The 19,138-nt window shown below is 34.1% G+C and overlaps 1 protein-coding gene across 3 annotated transcripts in view; it reads left to right on the forward strand.

Moving 5' to 3' along the window:
- LOC102585066 (exocyst complex component SEC3A-like) overlaps positions 1-15,286 on the forward strand; it is a 33,741-nt gene extending 18,455 nt beyond the window's left edge. For all 3 annotated transcript variants that reach the window (XM_006354195.2, XM_015311716.1, XM_015311717.1), the window contains 17 exons: positions 2,193-2,294; positions 2,379-2,516; positions 2,714-2,842; positions 2,930-3,010; positions 3,091-3,165; positions 9,681-9,854; positions 9,968-10,109; positions 10,186-10,250; positions 11,204-11,374; positions 11,459-11,538; positions 12,378-12,459; positions 12,782-12,879; positions 12,961-13,069; positions 13,189-13,257; positions 14,700-14,765; positions 14,842-14,931; positions 15,014-15,286. In XM_006354195.2, coding sequence (XP_006354257.1) covers positions 2,193-2,294; positions 2,379-2,516; positions 2,714-2,842; positions 2,930-3,010; positions 3,091-3,165; positions 9,681-9,854; positions 9,968-10,109; positions 10,186-10,250; positions 11,204-11,374; positions 11,459-11,538; positions 12,378-12,459; positions 12,782-12,879; positions 12,961-13,069; positions 13,189-13,257; positions 14,700-14,765; positions 14,842-14,931; positions 15,014-15,124 — 1,782 coding nt within the window. In that variant the 3' untranslated portion in view covers positions 15,125-15,286. The remainder of the gene's footprint in view (positions 1-2,192; positions 2,295-2,378; positions 2,517-2,713; positions 2,843-2,929; positions 3,011-3,090; positions 3,166-9,680; positions 9,855-9,967; positions 10,110-10,185; positions 10,251-11,203; positions 11,375-11,458; positions 11,539-12,377; positions 12,460-12,781; positions 12,880-12,960; positions 13,070-13,188; positions 13,258-14,699; positions 14,766-14,841; positions 14,932-15,013) is intronic.
- The last annotated feature ends 3,852 nt before the right edge of the window (positions 15,287-19,138 follow it).

A 19,138-nucleotide genomic window follows, 5' to 3' on the forward strand; every position in this document is an offset into this window, starting at 1 on the left:
TGTCTACCATATGTCTCGCAACTTCCAGTTCCCCATCGTCCCTATTCCATGGTGTAATCTGGCTTTGAGCTTTATTTTCCTTCGTTTGATTCGCTGCTATCTCAATGTTAAAAATGTCTTCTGAAAGGATTTGTAAAGGTTGGGCTCTAGCATTTTCTCCAGCAATTGGGTCCAAAAGAATTGGGCCCAAATTTGGGCCCACTTTCCTTTGACCTAGTTTTTGTTAAGAATTCCCACATCGGAAAGGGATGGGAATTTGGTCTCCTTATATGGACTTGGACAATCCTCCCTTCATAAGTTAGCTTTTGAGGTTGAGTTAGGCCCAGGATCCATCTTTACATACATGATGAGCCTATTTCCTATTCCTAAAAGCATGGAAAAAAGAATCAATAGATTGAGAAGATCCTTCCTATGGAAAGGGAATAAGCAGAAGAGAGGCTATATTCTACAATATGGTGAAATGGGATATTCTTACCCTTAGCAGAGAACAAGGGGGTCTTGGATTGAGGAACCTCAGCAAACAGAACAATTATCTCCTACAAAAGTGGTTATGGAGATTCTGCACAGAAGATGGGGCCTTATGGAGAAGGTACATAGCAGGAAAGTATGGCTTACTTAGCTACTAGATAGCTGAAGAAGTCATGAGCACATTTGGTTGTAGTGTCTGGAAAAGTATCAGGAGACTTTGGCCTTACTTTATAAAAAAGAATCAGGAGACTTTGGCCTTACTTTATCAACAACATCTCTATTGGTGGTGGTAATGGTCTGAAAAATGCTTTCTGAAATGAAGTTTGGGTAGGGGAGAACAGCTTGAGAAACTTATTCCCCCAATTATACTCTTTGAGCTTGCAGAAAAATGATACTAATTCTCAGGTGTGGAGCCAACAAGGATGCAACCTACTCTTCAGGAGAGCAATAAATGGCTGGGAAATTAGACAAGTAGCAAGCCTTCTGGGAACATTAAACACTTGCCCTGGTATTTCTATGAGCCCAGAGAAGCCAATCTGGAAATTACATAGCAAAGGCCACTTCATAGTCAAGTCATGTTACTGGAATATCGATTCCAATCAGATAGCAACAGACACAGGGCCTTGGAAGGAAATCTTGGAAGCTAGAAGTCCACCAAAGGTGACTTGTTTCTCATGGCTAGTGTGCAGGAAAGCCCGCTTCACACATGAGGCACTGCAGAAAAGAGGATGGCAGGTATGTTCTAGATGTTTTATGTGTGAGTGGAAAACATAAGTCAATAATCATTTGTTTATGCATTGCAACACTGCCATAACCTTATGGAACAATTTCTTGTGCATTTTTGGAGTTAGCTCGGTGATGCCCAAGACAACCCTGGAGTTGATGAATCAATGGTCAGGAATTGGCAACAGAGAGAGATATGAAGATTGGTGGAAGACAATATGAGCTTGTATATGGTGGACCTTATGGAGAGAAAGGAATGATAGGTGCTTTGAAGATCAGAGAGTCAACATACTGAAGATTAGGATGAAGTGTATAAGCCTGCTATTTTTTTGGTGTAAACAAGAGTTTGTAGGGGAGGCAGTAAATTTGGTAGATTTCATAGGAAACTTGTAAATGTACCCAAATGGGGGTGTGCCCACCACTCTGTGGGTTGTAAGTTTCTAATTCATCATTTATTGAATGATGAATTTTATGTGTGAATACAAAGTTACCCTTATCTCAAAAAAAATTGTGTTGAAAATAGCCTCAACGGGTTAAAAATGGGTTGAAAATAGCTCTTTCTAAGAAATATTCCATAAGATCAGTGAGACTATATACCACTGTTGGCACTTTTTGAAAAGATGGTACAACAAAAAAGGGTTGAAACTTTCAATAATTTTTAAGCATAGGAGAGCTTTAAATAGCCAATTTGAAAATATAATTAACAGAAAATCTGCATAACAAAAATTCAAAATGCTAAATAATCTCAACAACTAAAACAACCTAATAGAAATTTAAAATTCAAATTCATCCTAAATCTAACTAACTTATTATGCTAAAAACTTGCTGCAGTAATTGAAAGCAAATTTCAACAGCTTTAGACCACATTCAAAAGTCTTCCTTTTTTTCTTAGACTTTGTGCCAAGTCAAACGGTACAACATAATTGGGATGGAGGAAGTAAGTACTATTTGAATGTAGACCTCTTTTGCTAATGCAATACTGGTTCTTTCACAATATGCAGATAGAAACCCGCAACAACAAGCTGGAAATGCAGTCAGTAAACAACAAGGCATTGATAGAGGAACTTGATAGGCTTCTTGAAAGACTACGTATCCCTTCTGAGGTGTTTCTCTATCTTTCTTGGAGCTAGGTCGTGGTGACATCTAATAAATTAATTTTCTTCACATATTCATTCTTGGTTTTGTAGTATGCAGCGTGTTTAACATGTGGTTCATTTGAAGAGGCAAGAATGCCTCAGAACATTGAGGCATGTGAGTGGCTAACTAATGCTCTACATGGTCTTGAATCACCTAAATTGGATCCTAGCTACTCAAACATGAGAGCTGTATGTTCACTTGCTTATTCGTTTCTGTGCTTTTCTTTTTGCTTCATTTTTGTTATTGTGCTTTAGCATATAAAGTACACAGATAAGGCTAGGCCATCTCTGCATTTGAACACAGAAAGTTACTTATATCAAAATTAATACATTACTTGTAAAAGATGCAGCAACTTTTAGCTGTGAAATCCCTGAATCTCTTACAGGTGAAAGAAAAACGAGCAGAAGTTGACAAGTTGAAAACGACGTTTGTTCGAAGAGCATCTGAATTCTTGAGAAACTATTTTTCCAGTTTGGTGGATTTTATGATGAGTGATAAGAGTTATTTTTCTCAGGTATGTAGATCAGTTTTACTTGAACTAATTGTCATGAGTTTTCCAAAAATAGTTATTTGAAGACTGCTGATAATATAAATTAAACAGCGTGGGCAATTGAAAAGGCCTGACCATGCTGATCTCCGATACAAGTGCAGGACATATGCTCGTCTGTTGCAGCATTTGGAGGTCAGATTGATTCAACTTGTCGAATTTTAGCATTGTTTAATACTTCCTGGTATCTTTCTCTCAATCCTTTGCATTTGCAGAGTCTTGATAAGAATTGCTTGGGCCCTTTAAGAAAAGCTTATTGTACCTCCCTCAACTTGCTTTTGCGCCGGGAGGTCAGAAAGCTATTATCTTCATTAATTTGTCTTTTAATTCTCTTGTTGTGCTTTTATTTCTTCTTTTGCTTCTTTCTGTTGAGTAGGTTACTTAAATGCCTATTAAGTTCACTGGCCATTATTTGCACTTTTAAGCTGGTAGACATCTGTTTTCTTCATCTCCAAACTCTCAAAGGCATGTATCACCTGTTTGTCTATAGCAGCTTTCCCATTAAAGAATTGCTGGTTGAACCTTCTTTTAAGATGAATTTGTCTACTTTAAGAAGCACATTTTGTTGGGACGTTTAGCTGGCCAAATCATTAAGATCATTGCAGTAGCATCTCAGAAAGAATTCAGAGAGCAAGCTGTTCTGTTGGAACAATAACAAGCTGTAGAGAAAGGGTAGCTGTGGAGACACAGAGAGAGAGGAAAGGCAACAAAGGTGTTAAAGTGGAGTAGCAGCATTGGAAATAAGAAGAATGGAAAACAGATGTAAGGGAACTGAGAAATTATAGAAAGAAGAACAAGGGTACCACAACATTGTCAGTTCAAAGACATTCCTTCATGATCTAGGAGTGTGAGAGTCCTTTTCAAGAGCAAGAGTTCTTTGCTGCCAAGCAACTTGTAGTTCAAGTGTAAGTAAATTTGGTAATGCCTTTTATGCTAGAAAATTCGCTGAAGGAACTAAAGATAATTGGACCACATAACTCTTACTATCAAAAGTGATTGAGTAAATTCCTGAAACTTACTCCATGTAGGGTGTTGAAATCAAGGCTTGGCATAGGGTTAATTGTCTGGTGAAACCTAAAGCAAAGATTTGCATTTTATTTGATTCGTGCATAGGAATAAGACTCTATAGTGTGCTCTAAAACCTTGTTTCACTTTTAGCTCAAACCTCTGTAGGAGTAAATCTTAATTCACATACGGAAAAGGTTTTCTCATATTTTCCCTGTCTGTTCTAGGACCATTACAAGTTGTATCTGTTAGAATAGGAATAAGTATATACAATCCTACTTAGAAAAGGAATCCTAGTTGGAAAAGGAGTCCAATGTAGTATCTATGAATAGGGTGTTAGTGTAAAATGTAGACACAACAATTCAATCATATTCTTGTCTAATATCTCTCACATGGTATCAGAGCCATGGTGAGAAAATTAAATCAGCCGTCACTGTGCAATTTTCCGGTGACCTAAATTGTTGTCCGAATAAAAATTTTCTGCCTGTGTTTTTCAAAAACAATTTTTAAGCAATTTCTTTTTTCCAGTGGGATCACCTCTAAATTCCGAGGCTGACCATATACATTTTTTTCCTGATTCTGGCCAATTTTCTGGCGATCAGATCCTTTCAAAATCCACAATATGTCGTTCGGGATTGATATTTTTGGCTCCAAAAATATAGGAAGTTCAAGTGCTATGTTGATTTGTAAATATCCAAGTATGATTAGATATGATTTTGTAGGATTTAAATTGATATTATAAAATCATATCTAATATGCTATTGAATAGGTTAGGATATTAGATCAATAAAATCATCCCTTGATTCTCAAATCTGCCAGAATCAAGGGATTTGATTGCTAGTTAGTTTAGTTTTCTATACTATAAATTTGTATCTCTATGGATGAATAAATTGTACAATTTTGGTACCAAAACTTACATGGTATCAGAGCAAGGTTATTCTTGTAACTAAAACAACACTGCTGTCAAGAAAATAGAAGCCAACGACATCATTAGAAGCCGAGAGTTCTATTAACAATTTTGACAAGAGACAACAATGAAGCCGTGGTGTGATTTTTGCAAAAAATATGGGCACAATTGTGAGACTTGTTGGAATATCAATAGGAAACTGCCTAGCTGGAACAAAAAAATGGCAGACAACCATGGTCAGACCCTTCAGTGTACCAGCAAAGAACCAGGGCTACAATCTTCTCTAGAAACACAACCTTTCACTAAGGAACAAGTAGAGCTGCTGCCCAAATTTCTCCAAGTTCTCCAAACCAGTAAATCTGATTCTTCTACTCCCAAAAATATAGTGCCACAAAACACGTTAAGTTAATCCATAGCGATGTTTGGGGACCTTCTTGGGTAGCAAATGTAAATGGAAAAAGGTGGTTTGTGAGTTTCATAGATGATCACACTAGACTAACTTGGGTGTACTTATTGAAAGACAAAAGTGAAGTAAAACATATGTTTGAGGCTTTTTATGTTATGGTTGAGACACAATTTCATGAGAAGATTCAAATATTTCGGAGTGATAATGGGAGAGTATTTTAATGACCATCTAGGCAATTTTTTCACTTCCAAGGGAATAGTGCACCAAAGTTCATGTCCTAATACACCCCAACAAAATGAAGTAGCTGAGAGAAAAAATAGGCATCTTATGAAGGTAACTAGAGCCTTAATATTCACAAGTGGAGTCCCTAAATTTCTTTGGGGAGAAGCTCTTTTGACATCCACTTATCTTATTAATAGGATGCCTTCTCGTGTTCTAGATTTTAAAACCCCTTTTAGTATGTTCAAGACATACTTCCCTACTTCTAGATTGACCACTGATCTACCTTTGAGAATCTTTGGATGTAGTGTATTTGTTCATGTTCATGATCATAATAGGAGTAAACTTGATCCACGTGCTAAAAAATGTATTTTTGTTGGCTATGCCCCTAGTCAAAAGGGATACAAGTGTTATGACCCAAATACTAGAAAGGTTATTGTCACAATGGATGTCACCTTTTTTGAATCTCAATTATTATTTGGAACTCATCTTCAGGGGGAGAAACATAGTGAAGATTCAATGGATAGTAAGGATTTTCGCGACCTCACATGCGAGAAACAAAAGGATCTACCTTTTATGATAGATACGGGAAATAGTACTTTTGGTAGTAACAACCTTGATAAGGTAAGAGATCCCAAATTATATAATGAAAATAAGGAAACTGAGACAATAGAATCTTTTCATGATGCAATTAATGACAAGGACATGGAACAAACAAAAGAATTGCAGGTTTACATGAGAAGAAACTGGAATCAAGAAAAAGAGATTAAGGACGCTCATCAGAACCAAAAGTCCACTCCGTAAGATCTTACTGATATACAAGGTAATTCTCCAAAATCTAATTCTGATTTTCCCCTTGTTATTTTAGACCTTGATCTTCCAATTGCCAAACGTAAAGGAGTAAGAAAAGTCAGAAACCATCCCATGTCAAATTTTGTGTCATATAGAAACTTGTCTCCTTCCTATACAACTTTTCTTTCTCAATTATTTGGAATGGAGATACCGAGAAATGTGCAAGATACTTTGAATGTCCCCAGTGGAAAGAGGCAATTCTAGAGGAGATGAATGCTCTTAAGAGAAATGAAACCTGGGAAATGGTGGAACTATCATGTGAAAAGAAAATAGTGGGTTGAAGTGGGTGTTTACCATCAAATTTAAATCAGATGGGTCCTTGGAGAGGTATAAGGCACGTTTGGTAGCAAAAGGGTTCACTCAAACCTATGGAATTGACTATCTTGAGACATTCGCTCCAGTTGCCACGTTGCTGACCATTGCTGTTAATCTTGATTGGCCCCTTAAACAACTAGATGTGAAGAATGCATTCTTGAATGGAAAACTCGAAGAAAAAGTCTACATGGATCCTCCTCCGGGTTTTGAAGATATGGAACTAGAGTGTGCAAGCTAAAGAAATCTCTCTACGGGCTCAAACAATCTCCAGGAGCTTGGTTTGAGAGATTTACTCAGTTTGTAAAACAAGGGTACACTCAAGGGCAAGCAGATCACACCATGTTCATTCGACACTCTCTTGAGGGAAAGTGTATGTTGACGATATTATACTTATAGGAGATGACTTCCCCGAAATGAAGAATTTAAAGACACAGTTGGCGTCGGAATTCGAGATCAAAGATTTAGGACATTTGAAATATTTTCTTGGCATGGAAGTAGCAAGATCAAAAGAAGGCATTATCGTGTCACAAAGGAAGTATGTACTAGATCTTCTGAAAGAGACAGGCATGAGTAGTTGTCGTCCAGCTGAAACACCTATTGTTTCGAATATAAAATTTGGAAACAAAGAAGGAAATTTAGTTGACCAAAGTCAATATCAGAGACTAGTGGGGAAGTTGATCTACTTATCACACACTCGACCTGATATAGCTTTGTTGTAAGCTTAGTGTGTCAATTTATGCACTCTCCGAAAGAAGAGCACCAAGAAGCGGTCTACATGATTCTTAGATATCTGAAAAGTTCACCAGGGAAAGGATTATTTTTCAGAAAAGGTCAAGATAGAGGCATTAAAAGCTTTACAGATGCAGATTGGGCAGGTTCTACTTTTGATAGGAGCTCTACATCAGGATATTGCACTTTTATCTGGGGAAATCTCGTGACTTGGAGGAGTAAAAAGCAGAATGTAGTAGCTCGAGCAGTGCTGAAGCTGAATATTGATCTATGACCCATGGGATCTGTGAAATGCTTTGGCTCAAGAAGATGATGGAAGAACTAAAAAAGTTGTTTGTGTTACCAATGAAGTTGTACTGTGACAACAAAGCCGCCATAAGTATTGCTCACAATCCTCTTCAACATGACAAAACAAAGCATGTTGAAGTGGACATGCACTTCATAAAAGAGAAGATTGAAGAAGGAAATGTGTGCATGCCTTTCGTCACAACAAATTAGCAAATTGCGGATATTTTCACAAAAGGCTTGTTTAAACAAAAAGTTTTAAATTCTTGTAAGCAAGTTAGGCATGACAAATATTTACATGCCAACTTGAGGGGGAGTGTTGATTTGTAAATGTCTAAGTGTGATCATATATGATTTTGTAGGATTTAAATTGATCTTATAAAATCATATCTGATTTGCTATTCAATAGGTTAGGATATTAGATCAATAAAATCATCCCTTGATTCTCAAATCTGCCAGAATCAAGGGATCTGATAGCTAGTTAGTCAGTTTTCTATACTATAAATATGTATCTCTATGGATGAATAAGATTGTACAATTTTGGTACCAAAACTTACAACTAATCCTATTCTAAGTAGGATTGTATATACCTATTACTATTCTAACACTCCCCCTCAAGCTAGTGCATACAAATCATATGTATATAGGTTGTTACAAATGTAATTAATACGAGGACCGATGAGGAGCTTGATGAAATATCTGCAAGTTGATCACTCGACTTCACAAAATTGACAGTCAACAATTAATGTGCTTAGTCTTCTCATAAAATACAGGATTTGATGCATAATGTCGATAAAACAAAGAGTGATGAATTACAGTGTTGAACTTCCCAAACCAAACTTGCAGACTGTTTCAGACCATAGAATGACTTACACAATTGACATACAAGGCTACTAAACTCCTCCTGAGCAACAAAATTAGGTGGTTGCTCTAAATAGACTTCTTCACAATGCAACGGTCGCCAGAAAGTGCTCAAAATCTAGTATAAAGTATATGGATAGTGTTGAAATCAATAGATGAGTCGATATTAAACAAGAAATTCACCGAAAATTTGGCTGAAACATGCTCATACACCGGAGTATTAGATTTGATGGCTAAAAGTGGTCACAATCTAAGAAATAAAATTATATGGGTAGGGTCGAAATGATGGCATCACCCTACTAGAAAATAGAAATTACATAGGAAAGTTCGAATTGATGGCACGACCCTATTGAAAAAGAGAAATAATATGGGTAGGGTCGGAATGATGGCACGACCCTACTGAAAAAGAGATATTATATGGGTAGGGTCAGAATGGTGGCACAATCCTACGCAAATCATATTTGAGGAGTCACCGGAAAGACGAATGGAACTATGTAAATCAAATGTGATGAGCAACTGAAAAAGACACACGATGCTATGCGACTTAGATATGAGAAAGTAGTTTAGAAAAATCGACAGTACTACGCAAATTAAATATGAAACGTAGATCGGAGAGATGCACGATGCTACACAAATCAGATATGCAAAAAAGGGTAGTCACCGGAAGATGACACTGTGCTACACAAAGTAAATATGAAAAAGTAGTCATCGGAAGGATGACACGGTGCTATGCTAATCATATATGAAAAAGTAGTCATCGGAAAGATGGCACGGTGCTACACAAATTAGATATAAGAACATAGTCATCGAAAATATGGCATGGTGCTACATAAATTAAATATGAAAAAGTAGTCACTAAAAAGATACACGGTGACCCAACTTTTGCTAACATAATCATTGACCAGATGGGCAGCATATACTAGTAATAGCCACCCGCTAGCTATGGAAGCTCTTTGATTTTCTACCAAAATCGTAGAAACTCTGATACCATGTGAGAAATATTGGAAAAAGCTATTATTGAATCGTTGTCTCTACATTATTACTGACTATATTTATAGACACTACAATAGACTCCTTTTCCAACTAGGACACTACAATACAATCCTATTCTAAGTAGGACACTATATACTATTCCTATTCCTATTACTATTACTAGTCATATTCTAAGTAGAATTGTATATACCTATTACTATTCTAACAATGCTTATGTCTGCTATTCTTTCCAGGCTCGTGAGTTTGCAAATGAGCTTCGTTCCAGTACAAAGGCATCCAAAAATCCTATTGTGTGGTTTGAAGGTTTGACAGGTTTGAATCAGAGTGTGAATAATGCAGACACGTCTGCAGCCTCTGAGGCATATGCTAAAATGCTCACAATATTTATCCCACTCCTTGTCGATGAGGTTTTCTTCTAGTTTATTTTTTTTCCTGGTATATATGCGTATGAATGTCTATGTTGCTTTCTCTACCCAAAGTGTATCATCAGTTTTTTTTTTTCTAAATTTCCAAATCCCAGAGTTCTTTCTTTGCACACTTTATGTGCTTTGAAGTTCCAACACTGCTTCCACCAGAAGGTGTTGCCAATGGAAACAAAACTGGAGATGATAAGAATGATGATTTAGGCATCATGGATATAGATGAGAATGACAATAAATCTGGTAATTTTTCCTGGTTTCTGCTCTTGCCTTGTCCTGCTTGGAATTTATCAAGGACCACCATCTTGCTATTTTGCAGGACAGAATTCTGCAGATCTAGAGGCACTAAATGAATCACTACATGATTTGCTTGATGGAATCCAAGTAATGTTACAGTTTTCCCTTACAATAGTCTTGTTTTCTAATAACAAAAGTTTTTGGTAAGTGCCGATTATTCTTTCTTGTTTGATTTTTCCTGTTTGGTGCAAAGAGGACATTCCTTAGTGCATAATTTGTTTGATTTTTGAGACGCTTAATGTACACTTTATCCGATTCTTTGTATACTCAAACATCAGTGCTATGGAAACAGAAAAGAGATGACACAATAGGTCAGGTTAATAGAGTGAGGAAGACCTCTCAAGTTTCACTTAATATGGATGCTGAATACAAGACTACATCAGAGTCTTGTCTGTGTTTAGTTCATTTATTATTCATTGGATATGCATTCTATGATATCTGTATCTTCAAATCACTGTGGTGTTGAAAATTTATCTGGTGGACTATAGCTTATGTTACTATCAATTCCATGCTACTACCTTAGTTGTCCTGTAGAATTTGAAAATTATTTTTGTAAATAGGAACAAGAATATCTATTTTGCTTCATCAAGCAGACTGCTTGACATTTTTTTTCTTTTCTTGTGTCAATGCCTTTGTACCTGATCTTAGCAGATGGACTTTGGACCTCTATGCTGTACCGCTGCTTCCTTATGTGCCACAGAGAAGCAGGCCCTTGAGTAAACCAAGTCCGCTGATCTTTTTGTTGCATTGTCTAAGATAATTTTTTGTCCTTATCGTGAGGAATTAGCACTGGACTATTTTGTCAAGTTTTATATGTTCTTTTGGTACTCATTTTTTTTTCCAGCCCCCTCTCTCATTTTCTCATACATTGTGGTTTGGAATTTATGATTGCCACAATAGCGTGGTTCTTTTTCATGGGCATAGTTGTTGATTGGATTGTCGTTTCACTTAACTAAAGATCTTTCATATTTTTCTGACGAAACAAAACTATAAAAAGAATATCACTGATAATATTATCTTTACCTGTTTATGTGCTTCAGGAAGACTTCTTTGCTGTGGTGGATTGGGCAGGCAAAATTGATCCTATGTGCTGCATATCAATGCATGGAATCACAGAGCGTTATATTCCTGATCAGAAGGCTGATGCAACAGGATTTGTGCGTATCTTGCTTGATGACTTGGAATCAAGAATTTCAATGCAGTTCAGCCGTGTGAGCTATTGTATCCCTCATAGCCATCTATATTTTGCAGTTCAAAAGGGATGAAATTTTCTCAGTTTTCCCTAAACTTTGCAGTTTGTGGAGGAGACATGCCATCAAATTGAAAGAAATGAGCGAAATATTAGACAGTTGGGAGTTTTATCATTCATACCGAGGTAAACTGAGTTTCATGTTATGTTTTTTGTATACTTCCATAGTTCTTTGGATTAGATTTACTGTCATAATGGTTCAAATTATGTTTGTGTTTAGATAGAGTTGGAAGTGCATAGTTATTGTTAATGGAAGTAAGTCGAGATTGTCAAATTAAACTTCAGCCGCTAAACTAAGAGCTTTCTACTTTTATCTGTCCTCCCATTTCGAGTGTAATCTAATTAGTGCAACAAGTTTAGATATGCTAGTATGCTACATTATAACCCTTTTCCCGTATTTACTTCATTGGGAGATTAGTCTCACTATGAATGGTATATTGTGAAAGTTCTTTCATGAGGATATTATTTCTTCCCCTCCCCAGTATGGAAATGAAAAGTTGATTGATTTTCTACGGCTCTTTTATGTATACACGCAAATAGTTCCTCCAAATTTGAATGAAAGTTTGCCTGCCTGTGTTATTTTTATTATTTTCTGCTGATTTCTCTTTATCACATAGGAGCAAGAGTATACCATTTTATATTTTATGTCCCCCAATTGAATAGTGCCTGAAATTTTCCTTAGTATTTATGAAATGTGGGTTTCTGCCTTGTCGTTGTTACCTCTTTGTTACAGTTGATTAGCTTCATTATTGCTTTTATGCTGTGAGCTTATTATAGGTCTGAACCTTGTAAAATTCCCTTCAACGACTCTTTGAATAACCTTATTTACAACTACAGGCAGTAAGCCTTTCAGTAATTCAGCCTCAAAATCAGAATGTGTACTTATTTTGCCTCATAATGCTTTCAAGTATTTATTTCGGCCTAACTTGTCAATCATTTCATTGGGTGTATGATTTTTCATCTAGATTTGCAACCCTTGCAACCCGTATGGAGCAGTACATTCAAGGGCAATCAAGGGATTTGGTTGATCAGGCATACACAAAGTTTGTGAGTGCTTCTGTCAATGACCATTAAGCTGTGAAATGAACAGTTGAAAATGTTAGAATGACATAATATGTGTTACTGGTTCTCTTGTTTTACCATTTTTTTTCCTGATGGGAGTATTGTGATAGGTAATGCAGTGACTTATACTGTTTAAATATCCAATAATAGAAAATAAAAGTAAGCTGAGTGTGAATTGGGAAATACTTGCAGAACTCTTTTTTCTTTCAAAGTGCAGTGAGTTTAATTTCTTAATTTGTGATGGTTAGTTATATTTGTTCCCTTATGTATGTTGTATTTTGTGGCTCGATTGTTAATTATTTGGCAGGTCACTATAATGTTTGTTACTTTGGACAAAATTGCTCAAACAGACCTGAAATATCAAGATATCATGCTTTTAGAAAACTATGCATCATTTCAAAATAGGTATTGTTCACTTTTGGTTTCAGAAATATATTTATTGTACCACAAAATCTGCTTCTAGTGCTGATTGAAACAGCTGTGCAGTCTATATGACCTGGCTAATGTCGTGCCAACCTTAGCCAAATTCTATCACCAAGCAAGTGAATCTTATGAACAGGCTTGCACACGCCACATCAACACAATTATCTACTATGTAAGTTATCCTATTTCATGCTTCATGGTTGTGTAATATTTCCTTACTATGCTTTTGCAGTGTTATTACTTTATTTACTCTCTCTGATGAGATACCTTAGAATCTATGCTTTCTCCCAGCAATTTGAGCGACTCTTTCAATTTGCTAGAAGAATCGAGGATTTGATGTACACGATTACACCAGAAGAGGTTAGTTCCTTTTTCTTTTGAACTCCTCGGGCTATTGATATTTGCAGACTGCCCATCACTTCAGAGTGTCTTAATTTGCCTTGTACGAGGATGGTGTCTTGACAATGCTCTGATACTAGATAACTTGCTAATTTGTGCCAGTACAAGATTTCTATCAAAATTAAGGAAAATTGTGTAGTCTTAAATCTTTATTTGATTAATTTTACTTCTGTTGAACTTCTCCGTACAGCAACTGAAAGAATATATGACCAAAATAAAACTCTGGATTGAAAATATTATTTTTGCTTAGACATTTGAACATTTGTGATGAATTGCATGTGAGAAATGATGCAACCTCATTCATTTTCGGTTTAAAATTCTGTCTTCTTTTTTGGTCTTTTTCTCTCTTTTCCATTTTGGTGGGTAGACAGGTTGAACCTTGTAGTTCAATAGTTCTTTTTAATTTTGTCATGCAATTCTCTCTTACTAACTTTGAAGCTGGATGCAACTGGTGTCTCAGAACAATCTCTATTGTTTGAATTTGATATAAACCAACTGATGTCCTACTATTTAAAATATCTCTGTTACAATTGCTTAAAATAAAAACTACCGAAAAGACGAAAAACTTGGATCAGATAAGAATAATTGACTGGCCTTAACTGGTAATTCTAGTAGTCTATCAGTACTAATCAAATGAAAAAAATGGCTATATCTATCATTTGATTGATGTGAAAGTTTAGTTCAAGCACAGAAGGAATAAATGGCGAAGGTATATATGAGTGCCTTAATGACAGTACAGAGTTATACTCAGTATATCTTATAGAAGATGATCTGATGCCAAATGTTCCAGTTAGACTTGTTCCTTGTTTAAGGTTTTGAGTTCCGTTGCCGCCTGTCTTGGGAGTACATATAGGCTTGAAGTAATGACCAATAAACAACGTTTATGATTTTTACCATTACTTCAGCCTCTTTATTAGAACCAAGTGGCTCGATGTTGCATCCTTTTGGTTCCTTAGTTGTGCATCAAACTTTTAGGTTAAACCCAATTGACTATGACTTGGCCTTTTAGGACATCTGGTTGTCAGTATTGAGGTAAATAATCCAGGTATACAAATCAGTATTGATTTGTATAAAGTTTGGTTGCTATTTTAGTTTCGTATAAATAAAATACCAGTATAGTTTGGTTGCTATTTGTATTGAGTTATAAGAATTCAATAGCCCTACAAAAGTCCAAGGATATTATTGTAGACAAAATTTTGTACAGTTTTACACCAAACACAAGTTTAAGTTATACATTATATATCGAATATTTAATACAATGAACGAACCACTAAATAAAAAATAATTCCCACCTCCCTAATCCTTGCATTACTAGTTTCAAGACTAGAATACCTTGTTTGTTAACCAAACACCCCTATATTTCGTTATCATCTTGTGCTAATGAAGTGTGGCATCTTTATTAGATTCCATTCCAGATTGGATTGTCAAAAGCGGATCTTAGGAAGGTGGTGAAATACAGTTTATCTGGGGTAAGTCAAGTCAATGAATTGATGTACTAGATTTGGGTTTGTTTGTTAAAGAGAATGATAAATTTTGGTTTAACAGGTGGATAAGTCGATCAGCACGATGTATAAGAGATTGCAGAAGAACTTAGCGTCGGAGGAGTTGTTGCCTTCTCTATGGGATAAATGCAAGGTATATTGGTCTAATTTTCTCGTGCTGCTGCATCTGTGAGCACCATTGTAGTATTTGTGTTGATTTTATGATAAATTTGCAGAAGGAGTTCCTGGAGAAGTATGAGAGTTTTGTCCAACTTATAAATAAGGTTTACCCGACGGAGAGCATCCCTTCCATCTCAGAAATGCGGGGGCTTTTGGCATCCATGTAAACAAGGCAGAAGCTCGCTCTAGTTTTGATTCTTTTTCTTCGCATAATATTCTTTTTTCAGCATCATTTCTCTTTCATTAACTCAGGATTCATCTTTTCAGCTATTTGGGATTAAAAAACATATTCGGATGCTTTCAAATAAGAGTAATTAGTTTACAAAAAATATTCTCATGTTTTATTTTACATTAAAAAAAAAGAATAGCCAAAACTATTATCATACTCTTAAGCAAACAAATTATCCTTTTCATTATTTCCAAACTATTTTTAAAAGAAATATAAAGTAATGAAGAATTCCATTAAATATCGAAAACAAGTATCAACAATTTAACAAACTATTAATTCAAAATAAATGCTAAAATTACAGTTTCATTTAATTCTAATTCGTAAAAAATACTTTGACATTCGCCTCTCTCTCTTGAATCTCGATCGCCACTCTCCTTGGCCTCTTACTTTATACAAAAACAAATGTATAGATTGTATTTGTGTTTATATAAATCGAGAGAGAAATGTATTTACAAATACATATACATATTTCTACGTCCTATACACTTATAACTATACAAATATAAATATTCCTTTGCTCAATTTTCTTTTTCTTTTCTCTTTCTCGCTTTATACAAACACAAATTATACAAAATACAATGTACAATTTGTGTTTGTATAAAGCGAAAAGAGATTTGATATACAAATACAATTGTTTTAACTCGATTTAATTTAATCCGAACGCTTTATACAAACACAAATTATACAAAATACAATGTACAATTTGTGTTTGTATAAAGCGAAAAGAGATTTGATATACAAATACAATTGTTTTAACTCGATTTAATTTAATCCGAATTCAAATTTTATGCAGATATACAAAAACAAAAAAAAAACAAAAAAAAAAAGAAGGCAATTTTCATATACACGAACACCTAATTTATACAAATTGCCACGATTAATACAAATCAGATGCCTGCGATTTTATATAGTCAGATACTGCCTGTGATTTTATATAAATTTGATGCTTCATAGCAATATAGTTTTCTATGGAGTGAAAATAGACAAATTGTAGCTATAAAACGCTAATATGATTTTTATGTTTGCTAAACCTAAAATATACTCTTCATTCAATATACACTAAAATGATTTCTTTATAGTGGGCTTTGTGTTTTAGAAAGGAATTTTTACTTGAATAATATATTTTATTTCATTAATTATCATTTTAATGTTATTTTATATTTATTATTTATGACACAACTTTAGCTTTAATAGTCATTCGATATTCGATACCATCGAGTACATATATACTGTAGTGACATCAAGGAAGAAAAAGTCACTTCAGTGAAAAAACTACTAATTTACTCTTTGATATCATCCGAGAATATCTGTATACTTTGATGGTATTAAAAATTGATTCAGTGAAAATACTACTCAATTACTCCTTGATACCATTAGGTTATATATATACCTTGGTAGTATCAAGTGTGTGTGTGTGTATATATATATTACCTTAAAAGCATGAACTTCCAAACTTTAATGTTAAATTACTATAATACCCCCAACTTAAAACACTCAATATATTATATATTCTATATTTTATGTTATATTTATTTACTCTATATTATATTAAAAGCTGACACCTTTGCACATTGATGGGTAGTGACTTTTTCGAAGGGTTGCGACTTTTTTTATATACTACCTTAAAAACATGAACTCTCAAACTTTAATGTTAAATTACTATAATACCCCCAACTTAAAACACTCAATATATTATATATTCTATATTTTATATTATGTTTATTTACTCTATATTATATTAAAAGCTGACACCTTTTCACATTGACGGGTAGTGACTTTTTTTATAGAGTTATCAAATTTCTGAAAAGTTGTGATTTTTTTAAGGGTTGTGACTTATCTGATAAGTCACGATAAACTCCTTTTCATACTAGCCTTTGTTGTCTATAAATAGAGGGCTTTTCTCAAACTTTTAAACTACAAATTTTGTAAGTTTTCTATTATTCTTCTTAAAACAAGGAAGATTGTGAGAGTTGTTTAATTATGCAATTACAATATTTTTTGTGGGTAAAATAGAGAGATCAACAAAAATTGATGCAACAAGGAAAATGAAATAAGTCAACTTCAAAAGAGAAGACTATCTAGATAATTAATATGTACTCATTTTCGTAGTCATAAATATACTTTCGCAACATCTTCTACTTGACAAGAAGTTCAATGATTTTATGTTGCACAAACTACAACTTGGTGTTCAAGTTGTGAAAAATCTCAAGCTGTTGTAGAAAAGAGATTTGATCAAAAACATATTGGAAGAGTCCAAACTAGATTGAATAAGTACTCCTCTGTTTCCAAGTTATTTGTTGTACTTTAGTTTTTATTCAGTTTAATATAAAATGTTATTTTTCTTGGGGGTGGGGGCACATCTTTAACACCACAAAGTTAAAAGACATTTTTATATATTCTACATATCCTTACATTAAAGTTTTCTTTATTTTTTAAAATTTAATATCAAATTAAAATTAGACAAATCTATATCTATCTTTTTTATCTATCTATTCTATATACTACCTTAAAAGAATAAACTACCTAACTTAAATGTTAAATTATTATAATACCCCCAACTTAAAACACTAAATTTAGTATATCTTCTATATTGTATATTTTATTATATTTATTTATGTATATTATATTATATTATATTATATTAAGGTCATACACCTTTTCACATTGAAGGGTTGTGACATTTCCAGAGAGTTATAACTTTTCGGATGAGTTGTGCTATTTTCGAAGGGTTGTGACTTTTCTATAGGGTTTTGACTTTTCTAAGGAATTGTGACTTTTCTGAAGGATTATGACTTTTCCAAAGAGTTATGACTTTTTCAATGAGTCGTGACCTTTTCGAATGGTTATGACTTTTTCATACACTACCCTTTGTTGGCTATAAAATGAGGGGTTTCCTCAATTTTTTAAACTACACTTTTTAAAAGAGTTTTTCATTGTTCTTCTTCTTTTTAAAACACCCAATTTAGTATATCTTTTATATTTTATATTATATTTATTTATATTATATTATATTAAAAGAAGACACCATTTCACAATGAATGGTTATGACTTTTCCAAAGAGTTGTGAATTTTTCGATGAGTTGTGACCTTACAGAAGGGTTGTGATTTTTATGAGAAGAAAAAATTATGCACATGCTCATACAACACTTTGTTAACTATAAATGGAGAGGTTTTCTCACATTTTTGAACTATGATTTTTTAATATTTTTAACTCTTCTCTTCTTAAAACTCAAAGTTGATTTACAGACGTTGACAATCTCAAAGTTCAGTGAAATTAGAACACTCCCTCACATGAATGTTAAATTAATATATAGTACTCCAACTAAAAATATCCAATTTAACAAATCTTCTATATTTTATATCAATATTTATTTATATTATATTATATTAAAAATAAGAATTCCAACAATATAATAATAACTAAGTAATGCACTATGGGAGATGGAGGAGAAAATATATTTAAGAGGTGTAACTAAGAGATTTTAAGAGTGACTATCTTTCATTAGTAATCATAAGAAAATTTGCATCCACTATTCATAGGAACTTATACTTTATCATTCATTTTATAATTGTTTAGTTAATATTTTTATTAAATAATTTTCACATTATTTTTAAAAATAGTGTAGTGCATGATTTGATAATCACGTGCAACGCACGTGCGTAAAAACTAGTTACCTTAAAAGCATGAACTCCTAAGTTGAATGTTAAATTACTATAATATCTCTAACTTAGGTTGCAACTTTTTTGATTAGTTGTGACTTTTTTCGAAGGGTTGTGATTTTTCGATGAGTTGTGACTTTTCCGATAAGTTGTGACTTTTTTCGAAGGGTTGTAATTTTTCTATGAGTTGTGACTTTTCCAAAGAGTTGTGACTTTTACAATAAGTTGTAACTTTTTCAAAGGGTTGTGACTTCTCGAAAAGGTCATGACTTTTCAGATAAGACACAAAAAA

Source organism: Solanum tuberosum, unplaced genomic scaffold (assembly GCF_000226075.1).
Source record: "Solanum tuberosum cultivar DM 1-3 516 R44 unplaced genomic scaffold, SolTub_3.0 scf00168, whole genome shotgun sequence".
Taxonomy (NCBI): domain Eukaryota; kingdom Viridiplantae; phylum Streptophyta; class Magnoliopsida; order Solanales; family Solanaceae; genus Solanum; species Solanum tuberosum.